Below are 12680 nucleotides of genomic sequence, written 5' to 3' on the forward strand. Positions count from 1 at the left end.
TTTATGTTAGTACATATCTCAACTTCAATCATTTGTACAATTTTAATTTCAAAAACATATTTTCTATGTTTTATGCTAGAGGAACTGAGGTTTTTGAAAGCAGCAGCAAAACAGTGTTAACAGTTTCTGTTCGAGGACTACTTAATAGTTTGTACTATAAGTTCCAATGAACCTTAAATAATCTCTCACAGAATTTTATCAAGAAAATGTTTAAAATACAGCTGAATTAATCTAAATCATTTTTTTCTGACCTGTGTACTAAGCTATGCCAAATGATTGATTCAACTCTGTGTGTGTGTGTGTGTGTGTGTGTCTGTCTATAGAGGGGGAAACATACATAGACACACAGGTATGTATTTACATATAAATTGAATTTTTGAGAGAACTGTAATGCAGCATCAAGTCCTTCAGAGTTTAAAACATTGCCCTTGCAGCCAGTGTTGGAGCATAGTAGGTTGGACCACAGCCTGCAGCATCAGCATCCTAATGGACGTTGCTTAGAGTCCTGCTTGCTCCACTTCTGATCCGTCTCTGTGATAATGTGCCTAGGAAAGCAGCAGAATATGGCCCTGTTCGTGGGCTTCTGCCACCCACTGGGGAGACCTAGAGGAAGCTCCTGACTCCTGGCTTCGACCTGGCCCAGCCCTGGTAATTGCAACCATTTAGCAGATGAAAGAGCTCTCTGTAGCTCTGCCTTTCAAATAAATACAGGAAATTTTAAAAGAACAATAGCCTCCATGTAGATTTCTGCCCAGCACGCTGATATACAAAACAGGAAAACTACAATTTCTTCTGCTTGAAAAGGCAAAGGGATTCTTCAGGTCTAAACAATGTCAATGCTGGTCAACTTTTCAAGATGATTTTCTAGTATACTTAAAATGCTTGTTATCCATTTATGAGAATATCCCTGATATTTAGTGTTGTAAGAGACAGTTTTAAAATGATAGGAATAATCAGAAGGAAATGGCAAGAACTCTCAGCAGGGGGAAAAAAATGTATGAATGTGGAGTGACCCGTGAGTCTTAGTTTAAGAGAACCATGGAAGAACTCAGATATTTCTTTGCATCTCAAATTTCTGCTTATTTCTAACTCTGTCTCTAGCTTCATGACATTGTGTTTAACTTCTTCTGTGGAAGAAGTGGAATGTTGGTAAAAGTCTATAAATAGAGCAATTTGGCTACTGGAACTAGTTCATATCAGATTTGCTCTTTCATAACAGAGGTCTTAAGTACAATCAGTGCACAACTGACATAACACAAAATTACAAGCTTCCAGGATCTCATTTAAAAATATTCTTTTGTGAGCACCCTTTGAAGAATGTCAAATACATTTGCTATAAATTCCTTCCCTTTAGTTGGACAAGGAGAGTGAATTAAAGGCTGATTGTAGCCACAACTCTCCATTCCTCATTATAGGTTTGCATAACCCTTACAATTATTTTAAAATACACTTGTGGTTTGACTGTGTTTTCTCAAGGATCCAGTATTTAACTATAATGTGTGTATTTTGGGAAGTTGACAGTGGTGTACTTTGTTGTTACAGTTGCTTTAGCTGTATTACAAAACAGTTGAAAATCTCACTTGAAAATATTTGTGATGTTTCTGTGTGTTTTTTAGCAAGCAAAGTATGACTCACCTCGGTATTTCTGTTTCTCATTGTGATCCCCCACAATTCTTCTGCCTAAAATCCTCACTGTTGCTGTGTGAACTTAATAATTTCATGACCACATGCCTTTGTCTTGGCTGTTTCTTCTTTTTGAAAACCTACCATTAGCCCTGGTCAAATCTCGGCAATTTTAAAAGGGCACATATATAAAAAAAGACATTAATTTTCTCTTCATTGTAGTTTAAGTAATCTTATTGTCACTGATGCTTCCTTTTGTATCTGTTTCTTAGCTATTTTGTCTTTCCTATATTTCATCTCCCAAATAGTGCATTAGACCAAATTCACAGATGACTTGTAATGTTGGGGAAACTGTAGTAGTTTATTTAGTGTGTAAAATCATTACATACCTTAAATGTTCAGTGAAAACCAATTGAGTAAAGCAAAAATTAAAATATACTGTTCTGGCCAGTGTAATAATACTTTTACTGATCTTGGTTGTACTAGGACATTGATAAATCCTCTGATAACTGAAAAATAGTGAGCAATTGTGGATTACTTTCATCATTAATGGTTTCCAGTTGTTGCTGCCATGTTGGGAAGAGGTCAGGGTCTGTCTGTTGCCAAAGGGGAAAGAGGAGGAGGAGAATAGCTAGCACTTTTCTGGGCAGGTTAGACACCAGGATCCAGGATGGCAAAAGAGGACATAGTATTTGGGTTCCATGTGACATTCAGGTTCTTGGGTCAGATGTGGTTACCCAATAATTTAAGCATTCAAAATGGTAACAGGCATATCAGAAGTGGTCATTTTGTTCCTCATATAGAGCTGTTAGGAGTTAATCATGAGAGTTAGAATTTCAGCCTCCTAGTATCTTCTACTCAGTACTAGGGAACTGGATGGAAAGGCTTAATTAAGATAATGGGATGTGGGCCTGGCGGTGTGGCCTAGCGGCTAAAGTCCTCGCCTTGAAAGCCCTGGGATTCCATGTGGGCACCGGTTCTAATCCCGGCAGCTCCACTTCCCATCCAGCTCCCTGCTTGTGGCCTGGGAAAGCAGTTGAGGACGGCCCAATGCTTTGAGACCCTGCACCCGTGTGGGAGACCTGGAAGAGGTTCCTGGTTCCCAGCACCGGATTGGCGCGCACCGGCCTGTTGCGGCTCACTTGGGGAGTGAATCATCGGACGGAAGATCTTCCTCTCTGTCTCTCCTCCTCTCTCTGTATATCTGACTTTGTAATAAAAATAAATCTTGGGCCCGGCGGCGTGGCCTAGCGGCTAAAGTCCTCGCCTTGAAAGCCCCGGGATCCCATATGGGCGCCGGTTCTAATCCCGGCAGCTCCACTTCCCATCCAGCTCCCTGCTTGTGGCCTGGGAAAGCAGTTGAGGACGGCCCAATGCATTGGGACACTGCACCCGTGTGGGAGACCCGGAAGAGGTTCCTGGTCCTGGCATCGGATCGGCACGCACCGGCCCGTTGTGGCTCACTTGGGGAGTGAAACATCGGATGGAAGATCTTCCTCTCTGTCTCTCCTCCTCTCTGTATATCCGGCTTTCCAATAATAATAAAATCTTAAAAAAAAAAAAATAAAATAAATAAATCTTAAAAAAAAAAAGATAATGGGATGTAAATTGATGATGCTGAGAGAAACAAGTAACAGGGGGAGAATACAGTAGCATACTTATCTATGTGCCCAACAAAGAAAGATTGGGAAAGAACTGTCAGTCTTTTTTAAAGACTTTATTTATTTTATTTGAAAGTCAAAGTTAAACAAAGAAGGAAAGACAGAGAAAGCTCCTACATATACTGGCTTACTCCCTAAATGGCTGCAAAGGCCAGAGCTGGGCCTATTTGAAGCCAGGAGCCTTTTCCAGGTCTCCCGCATGGGTGGAGGGCTCCAAGGCCTTGAATCATCCTCTGATGCCTTCCCAGGCCACTAGCAGGGAGCTGCATCAGAATAGGAGTGCTGAAATTTCAATCACTACCCATATGGGTTGCTGCTGCCATGGGTGGAAGATTAGTTGTCTGTGCCACCACACTAGACCCAAAATCGTCCATCTTAATATTTAAATACCCTAAATGTCATTTCTTAAGTCGTTTGTGTGGTTATCAAGTCTTATATTTTTGTAAAAATTTATTTTTATTTGAAGGGCAGAGCTACAGAGACAGAGGGGAGATAAAGAGAGATCTTCCTTCCATTGATTTACTCCCCAAATGGCTTCAGCAGCCGGGGTTGAGCTGTTCAGGAACCAGGATTGTCTTCTGGGTCTCCAACCTGGGTACAGGGGCCCAAGGATGTGAGCCATCTTCCACTGCTTTTCCAGGCCACAAGTAAGGAGCTGAACCAGAAGTGAAACAGCTGGAACTAGAACTGATGCCGATATGGGATGTTGGTACCACAGGAGTAAACTTAACTTACTATGGCATGGCACTGGTCCCCCAAGTCTTGTCTTTTAAATACTATTTGTGAAAGGCAGTTATATTTATATGTGTTTGTGTGTGTAGAGAGAGATATGTATACACTTTGGGAAATATTTAAAGACAACACAAAACATGTATGTATATGTGTGTATAAATATAAATAATATAAACACACATACACACAGAGCAAGAGACAGATCCTTCATCTGCTGGGCCCTCCTCAAATGGCTGCAGTGGCTGGGGCTGTGCCAGCCCAAGTCCAAAAGGCAGGAGCTTCACTGGAGTCTCCCACATGGGTTGCAGAAGTTTAAACACTTGACCCATCTTCTGTTGCTTTCTCAGGTGCATTACCAGGGAGCTGGATCAGGAGTGGAATGCCAGGACAGAAACCGGTGCCCATACAGGATACTGTCATTGTAGGCAACAGTTTCATGCACAGTACCACAGTGCCAGCTCCAAGTGGTCAAATTTTTAATTGTCTTAGACAAATGTCTCCCAAAATGTATCTTCAGTTCTGATTTTATTTTCCATACTCCAGGTCCACTTTCTATTTGTTATACCATTTGCATATCTGATCTACCTTAATTTTATTTGTTCCCAAATTGAAGTTCTAAATATTGTCACTACCTCCCAGCTTCCACCTCAGCACCCTGTGCTGTCTGTAGTCTTCTGCGGCTTAGTTGATGACACACATTATTCTGATTACTCAGATTACAACCTTGGTATCACCCAGATTCCTGCCTTTCTCTCATCCCATAGCCAGTCTGTCAGGAAGTTGTGTTATCAGTACCTCTAAAATATGTCCAGTTTCCTACAGCTTTGCATCTTCTCTAATGTGACCACTGTGGTTGTAGCCCGTCATCATCTCAGGCCTGATTGTGGTGTATTGGCTTCCTGATTTGTCTCCTAGTGATTATCGGATTGATCATTTGAAAGGAGTTCATTTTGGGTTGTTCTTAAAATGCTTAAATACATGAAATAGCAAGATTTTGGATGTCATCTTTTAGGAAGGAAATTATGCTTCACAGTCTGGGTTTTATATTCCTATATTTTGTAGTGCTTGTTTTTGCAATAGTCACAAAGAGACCTGTAACATAAACCATGAAGATCAACAGTATGCTCCATTGGAACTCCTAGACCTGCTCAAGGATTCTTCTAAACCCTCTCTTCTGGTTCTGGAAGCTACTGAAAGTTTCTTCCATCAGATCTATGACTACTATTGTTATGTGGGTAGGGTACTACTGTCCTGAGGGGAGCCCCACAGTGTGCAGGAGGAACACTGATTCAGCTGAGAGCCTCTCATCCAGCAGCCCCACTCTTGTTCAACCCCAGGCCCCTCAATCTCTCTGCCCCATTAGCCTCTTGTCACCTCCGGTTTCAACTTCAAGCATTTTCATGGTTCCTACAAAGAAGCCCTCTAGCCAGCTGTGAACTTAAACACTCATCCTTTCAGCTAGCAAGATTCCAGCCACCTTAGTGGTAAACTTGCCTTCCTGGGACTTTCAAGCCATAGGGGCCAAGACCAGGTTTCACAGATGAAAATAAACCAGGTCAGAAAACTGGATATGGGGTGGTCCTCCAAGCACAACCCAGCTTCTCAAGTAGCTGTGGAGTTAAGTGGTATTTAAAACTATTTCTTTTTCATTTTGATGTTGTTTATAAACACTGAGAGTAATATATCAGCATCATGTCTCTGCCAGCTGTGTGTAATGTTACTGTTTTGCCCCCTAAAAAAGAAAGTAATAAACATATGATTATTAACTGTGTTGGTTGAGTCATTGAAGCTATTTTACCCTAAGAGTGGCCATGTTGCAGCCATAATGTGTGTGTGAAGCTTTGTATACAGTTTTGTGTTTAGGAGCAGTGTCTTTTTAAAAGAGAAAACATAACCTTCACCAGTTTCTCAAAGGAATCCATGACCCCCAAAAAAGTTAATAACTACTGATCATTATCTATATATATATATACATATTACTATGATAAAATATTTGAGTCAAGTTTGATTCTTATGACTGACATTGAAAGTTTTCTATTTCTATTTCTAGCTTCTGCAATCTGTCCACCATCCAGATTTTAGAAAATTAAGCTAAATCAAGGCTTTGTTATTAAAAATGCTTCCAGTTCAGAATGATGGGCTTGTGACTGTTGCAGAAGGACTATACTACTGTAATAATATAGGGGAAGACAGTGGAGGGAGGGCAAACACAGAGGATGGAAGGGGCAAGCCCTGAGCCTGTGGAACTGTATCATGAAAAACAATTTAAAAATGCTTACAGTTGCATTTATGTGAAGTTTATTCTTTTTTGTGTAGCATGTTGATGTGGTATAACTGTGTATCTATATTTACATGAATGCACGCGATACCTACTTAAGTGATCCCTGGTTCCTCTGATTATAATTAATTGTTTTTCTCTTTTATTTCCTTTTTTTTCCTGGCACAATTACAAACCAGTCAGCATCACTGATCCTGCTGCCCTTGGCTTCATCATTTCTCCCTGGTCTCTTCTGTTGCTGCCATCTGGTAGTGTGTCATTTACTGACGAGAATATTTCCAATCAGGATCTTCGAGCATTCACTGCACCAGAGGTTCTTCAAAATCAATCCCTAACTTCTCTCTCAGATGTGGAAAAGGTAACTGTTAGAGCCTTTTTGTTTGTTTTGGTCGGGGAGGGGCAAGTAAAGACTGTGGACTTAACCCTACCTCAGTCTTCTGAACAGATCCATCAAATTTAAAACAACCATGTGTTCCAACAAGTCTATATTTACAAATTCTAAACACTTCTATAAAAGGTTCTGAATCTGAGAAAAAAAATGATAAAAATGTTCCACTTTTAATTCATGTTTCCAGATACTTGTCCAATGCCTCCTGTGTATAAAATACTGTTTGTGAGGAAAATGCAAAAGTAACCAGAAAGCTGACCCTGTCTGTAGAGCAATCTATAATTCATGGCAAAATGAAGGGCAGGTATTTGATGCAGTTGTTAAGCGCATTCCATATGATGGCATACCCCACATCAGAATGCCCGGGTTTCAGTTCTGGCTTTGCCTCCAGTTCTACCTTCTTCCTAATGCACTGCAGATGATGATTCAAGGATCCCCGACTCTCAAGTGGGGCATGGGGATTGAGTGCCCACCCCTAGATTTCAGTCAGGTCCAACTGCAGCTAATGTGAGCCTGGGGAATAGGACCAGGATATAATGTGATTTGTGATTTTGAAGGTTAAGTTTGCCAAAGGGGATCACTTGGAGAGATCAAGATTACATGGGAATCTGTTGAGGCTCAGTTCTGACCCAGTATGACTACACGTGGAGTGAACCAGCAGATGGAAGACCTCTGTCTGTATCTCCCTCTAACTCAGGCACTAAAAGGAAGGATGGGTTCACTCTTTCATCAAAGTTAAGTGCTCTTTTCAGCATTAAGTTTGCCACCATAAGTCAGAATACCAGACAGCAAGGTACCTAAGAGGTTCTCTTATTCCAGCAAGGAAGAACAGGAGCCGAGGTGGAGGGGAGAGAGCAAAATGGGAAACATCTCCTGCCACGGGGGCAGGAGAGGGCTGCAGGAAAGGAAAAGGGGGCAAGACAATGGAGGACAAGGGAATGACCAGGGGAATGGCTGGGTGGCGAAGGGGCTACATGGGTAGGGGGCAAGAGGGGGAAGTGAGGGAGGAAGAGGAAGTGGATGAGGATGACTATGAGGGATTGGTAGATGAGAGTGTTGTAGCTGCAGGGGATTAGTAGGTGGGCGGGGATTGGGGGAGGGGCCACAAGGCATTGGTGGGTGGAGTTGTCAGGTATGGCTCCATGACTAGGAGATTAGTGGGAACAGGGTTACAAAGTTACAGCACATTGGCAGACAAAAAAATTTAAACCTGAAAAGTGTGCGAAACTTAAGGAAGCCGACCTAGGGGGAGCAGATATTTAAAACAGTACAGAGTCCAAAATGAAGGGGGCCTTCAGGGCCACTTCTGGAGTCACTCCTCCCACGAAGGGAGGGAGGAAGGAAGGAAGGCAGGCAGGCAGGTGAGAGAGAAAGGAGAGACAGAGAAAGAAAAAGAATGAGAGTAAGGAAGAAACGAAAAAGATCCAGTCTGACTATTGCAACGTCAAATACTTCAGAATAAACACTAATTTTACAATCAAAGCTGTGAAAAAATTGGGCAAATATATATTGTGTTGTAAAGCAAATGTGAATGATTTAAATTATGTTCGCTCTATAGAATTCAGATTTTGCTGTTGTTATTGGAGATGGCTGGATCAGAGGCCCTTGCTTCACACAGTGCAGAATTGCAAATGTGAAACAGTGAGCGTACTAGCAAGATTGAATAAAGAAAATACATCTGACAGGCCAAGGAGATACCTCAGCAAAGAATGAAGGCAAAAAAAACCTGTAAATATGGACCCAACATTCTCCCAACCTCTTCCCTTCCTTTGGGATATTGCAAAGAAAATGAAAGGCAGTCTTTTGATCCTATTCTGTTAATGACATAAGCAAAGCAAAGGTCGGGGAAACAGATATATATGCTAGTGCTGTTGGCCCTCGTTATCCGTTGGTTCTGTTCCCATGGATTCAACCACAGATTGCAAGAATTTTCGTAAATGTATCAGAGCATTCAAAGTTTAAGGTATATGTATTTTTATTTAAGCTATTCTTGATGTTTTTGATTTTTGGCAACTTTTTATAATCAAACTATAAAGCTGGGTTTTTTATATATACATAAAGAGAGCAATTGCTTAATCCAATAGAATTTATGTTGAACACCCAAAGTTTATAAATTATTTGTTCTTCCTATCTGGATTGTCCATAATCACTTTAAAAAATTCTTTTCATTAGTTTTAGCAGACTGTATGTAGTTTGTAGATACAATTCTGAAAATATAATTATGTTCTTTTCCTCACTCCTCTTTCCTCTTTCCCACTCTTCGCTACTTGCATTTCCCCTCATCCTTCTCCCCCTCTCCCTTTCTTTGTTTTTGTCTAGGTTTTGAGATTATATCTTTTACACTTGCATTACAGGGAGGTGGCTTAAGTTTAACAAGTAAAAAACAAAAAGACCCTTGGTTAGTGGGAACAGAGAAAATGGCCATAAATAGTAACTGAGTGGAAAATGGCTATTTCACCAACTGACAGTAAATTTTCATATAATCATTAATGTAAGTGATACTATGTACTTTAAGGAATGCTTATGATGGCCAGATGGGCTTTATTTGGTACTTGGGACCACTCTAAGTGGGTGGTAATTACCATCTGCTCAAGACCTGGGATTTCCTTACACAAACCCCTCATGATAGTACTACCCAAAAGGGTTTCGTCTACTGGACAAGCAAATGATTCCTTGAATTGGTTATTAGAACCTGGTTGAGCCAGTTGTATCACTGACTCAATTCAGTGAGTTCCTTCCGAAAAAGAACAGATAAGGACACCTTGGGCTAAGGGACAGATGTGAAGCGGAGTCCTGCCTTTGTATTATAGGGGTTCATTCTCACTGTTAGTATACTGGGAGGCTAAAGTTCCTGTGTCCCTCTTACCCATATGGGAGATCTAAATGGAGTTCCAGGCTCCTGGCTTTGGTCTAGCAATGCTCCATCTATTATGGGCATTTGGAAAATAAGCCAAGAATAGGAGGGGCAGACTTTGTGGCCAGTGGATTAAGCTGTTCCTTGGAATACTGTTAGAGTACCTGATTTGAATCCCAGCTACTCCACATTTTTGACACAGCTTCTACCTCAGAAGCAGCAGGTGACAGCACAAGCACTTGGGTTCCTGCCACATACATGGGAGCCTGGAAGAAATTCCTGGATCCTGGCTTCATCTTGGCCTTGACTTGGTTTTTGGAGAGTTAACCAATAAATAGTAGATACCTCTCTTCTTTTCTCAACCTTTCAAAATAATAAATAAGCCCCTTAAAATTTTGAGGAAATCTTGTCACACGCTGCAACACAGAAGAACCTCAGGGACATTACACTTGGCCAAATAAGGCAATCACAAAGACACAAATACTGTGCGATTTCACTCAGGGGTATCTATTCATAGGAAAGTGATTGCCAAGGTCTGGCGAAAAAGGCACTATTGTACAGTGGGTATAGAGTTGTATAGTGTTGTGTAGTGGGTATATACCTTTCCTATTACTGCATTTAGTTATAAAAAAATAGCACTGAGATTTTTATTCCTTACTTTTTAGATAGAGAAAAATTCAGATCTTTAATATACTCTATGGACAAAGCTTCTGAAAAACTGTTGTATGTTGCTAGTAGAGGTACAAAATTGATAAAACTTCTGTCTAGGGAATCTAATGATATGTATGAAAACTGTATGTGGTTTCATTAATTTACAAGAAATACCTGCTTGTTACAAAGACACCTATGTCTGTCTGTCAAAGCATTATTTCTAGGGCCCGGCGGCGTGGCCTAGCAGCTAAAGTCCTCGCCTTGAAAGCCCCGGGATCCCATATGGGCGCCGGTTCTAGTCCCGGCAGCTCCACTTCCCATCCAGCTCCCTGCTTGTGGCCTGGGAAAGCAGTCGAGGACGGCCCAAAGCCTTGGGACCCTGCACCTGTGTGGGAGATCTGGAACAGGTTCCTGGTTCCCGGCATCGGATCGGCGCAGCACCAGCCCGTTGCGGCTCACTTGGGGAGTGAATCATAGGATGGAAGATCTTCCTCTGTCTCTCCTCCTCTGTGTATATCTGGCTGAAATAAAATGAATAAATCTTTTAAAAAAAAAAAAGAGCATTATTTCTAATAGTAAAATTAAGGGGGAAATCTTTTAAAGGAATGTTTTGCTTTATTTATTTGAAGGCAAATTGACAGAGAGAGATGGAGATCTTCCACCCACAGGTTCACTCTCTAAGTAGCCACAATAACCAGAGTCGGACCAGACCAAGACCAGAAGCCAAGAAAGGTGTCCTGAACTTCCACATGATTAGCGGTGGCCCATGTATTTGGGCCAGTTTCCAGTTCTTTTCTAGAAGCATTAGCTGGACACTACATGAAAATCAGAATGTCTAGGACTCGAAATATCACTCATGCAGGATGTTGGCCAACTTACTTCATTGTGTGACAGTGTGAAGCCCTTTTTATAATGATTGTTGTTGCATTATTTGCCTAATTTTATTTATGTGAAAGGCAGAGAGAGATCGATATCGATCTTCCATCTACTAGTTCACCCCCAAATGCCTGGGCCAGACCAAACACAAGAACCCTGAACTCCTCTGGGTTTCCCAGAAGACTGACGAGTAGCCAAGTACTTGACCCTTCAATGACTGTCTTCCAAGGAACCAGAAGTCAATCTGGGAACCAGAAGTCAATCTGGGACCTAAACCCAGCCATTCAGATATGGATATAGGGTTCCCAAGCAGTATTTTAAGTACTGTGCCAATACCCACCCCTGAAAGAAATCTTAATTGCCCATTAATACAGACTAATTAAATAAACAATGTTCCAACTACACATGGAATTTTGTACAACAGTAAGAAAGACAAATTCTCCAGGCATCCATATGGAAATGTTTCCATTGGTAAGTTTAAAATGTTTCTGAGTATATTTTAGTTTTTAACCTTTATGAAAGAGGGAGATTTGAATAAATATTCATACTTGCTCAGAATTGCACAAAAGAACTTTTAGTATATCAATAAAAATGATCAATAAAATGATCAATAAAAATGATTACCAATAGAGGACAGACTGGGGAAATAGTTGGGGTGGGTAGGAAGGATAGTCTATTATCTTACATACTCACACACTTTTATGTAATATTAAAAATGATGGTTTTTCAAATTTCTTGTTATATTTGAAATAAAAAAATTCTTAATGGTACTTGCTCGGTTTTAAATTTTATTTTTGCATAAATTTTTTAAAATTCTGCTTCTAGATCCATATTTATTCTCTTGGGATGACACTGTATTGGGGGGCTGATCATGAAGTACCTCAAAGCCAAGTAAGTCATTTTTTAAATTTTACAATTCTACAAATTTTTGAAAACTCTTCTGTGTGTTTGTATCTGGTCTCCAGCCCCCTGTCAGATACATCAGCATTTCTCTGTTCACATCAGTATTGTCACACATTCCCAGCAATAAAGTACTTAAAATATTACTTCTGAGTTAGTCTTAGAATTGCAGCTGTCGCTACCAGGTTTCAACAGCTCAGGCTGTGATATGGAGCCAGCCTTGTCATTGTCTTTAGAGAAACCAGAGGGTTCTAATTTAGTGACGGACAGTAGGAAATATTAATAAATTTATTCTTGTGCTAATTGTGGTAACTTTTTTCATATAAAACCTGTGGAAATTCTAGCTGGAATTATGTCTCAGTATCAGAGACCTTCATTGTTTTGTTTTTTTCTTTTCCTCCTGGCTTTTCAGAGTCATACTTTACTGCTCTGTTGTACCAGATTAAGATATTAATTTAATACTTTTGAGGTCCTGGGCTCCATTGACCATTGGGCTACTTCTAGTCTTTATTTTCTAAAATAATTCTGATTTCTAAGATCTAATATTTGCATAGTAATAAACAGTAACTGAACAAGAATTTAAATTCAAAGCAAAGCTACATGTGGAATTAAGAGGTTTTTTTTACACATGAAGTCAAAATGAAAAATAGCTGGGGGTGTTTTTTCTAGTTAAATTGAAGAAGTAGCAAGCATTTTAGGTTTTTACTCAAATTCAAA

At 40.4% G+C, this 12680-nt stretch overlaps 1 protein-coding gene across 1 annotated transcript in view; it reads left to right on the top strand.

Moving 5' to 3' along the window:
- PTPN13 (protein tyrosine phosphatase non-receptor type 13) overlaps positions 1-12680 on the top strand; it is a 188933-nt gene that overhangs the window by 59506 nt on the left and 116747 nt on the right. The window contains exons 3-4 of the mRNA XM_058667102.1: positions 6474-6652; positions 11889-11954. Coding sequence (XP_058523085.1) covers positions 6474-6652; positions 11889-11954 — 245 coding nt within the window. The remainder of the gene's footprint in view (positions 1-6473; positions 6653-11888; positions 11955-12680) is intronic.

This window comes from Ochotona princeps, chromosome 7 (assembly GCF_030435755.1).
Source record: "Ochotona princeps isolate mOchPri1 chromosome 7, mOchPri1.hap1, whole genome shotgun sequence".
NCBI lineage: Eukaryota > Metazoa > Chordata > Mammalia > Lagomorpha > Ochotonidae > Ochotona > Ochotona princeps.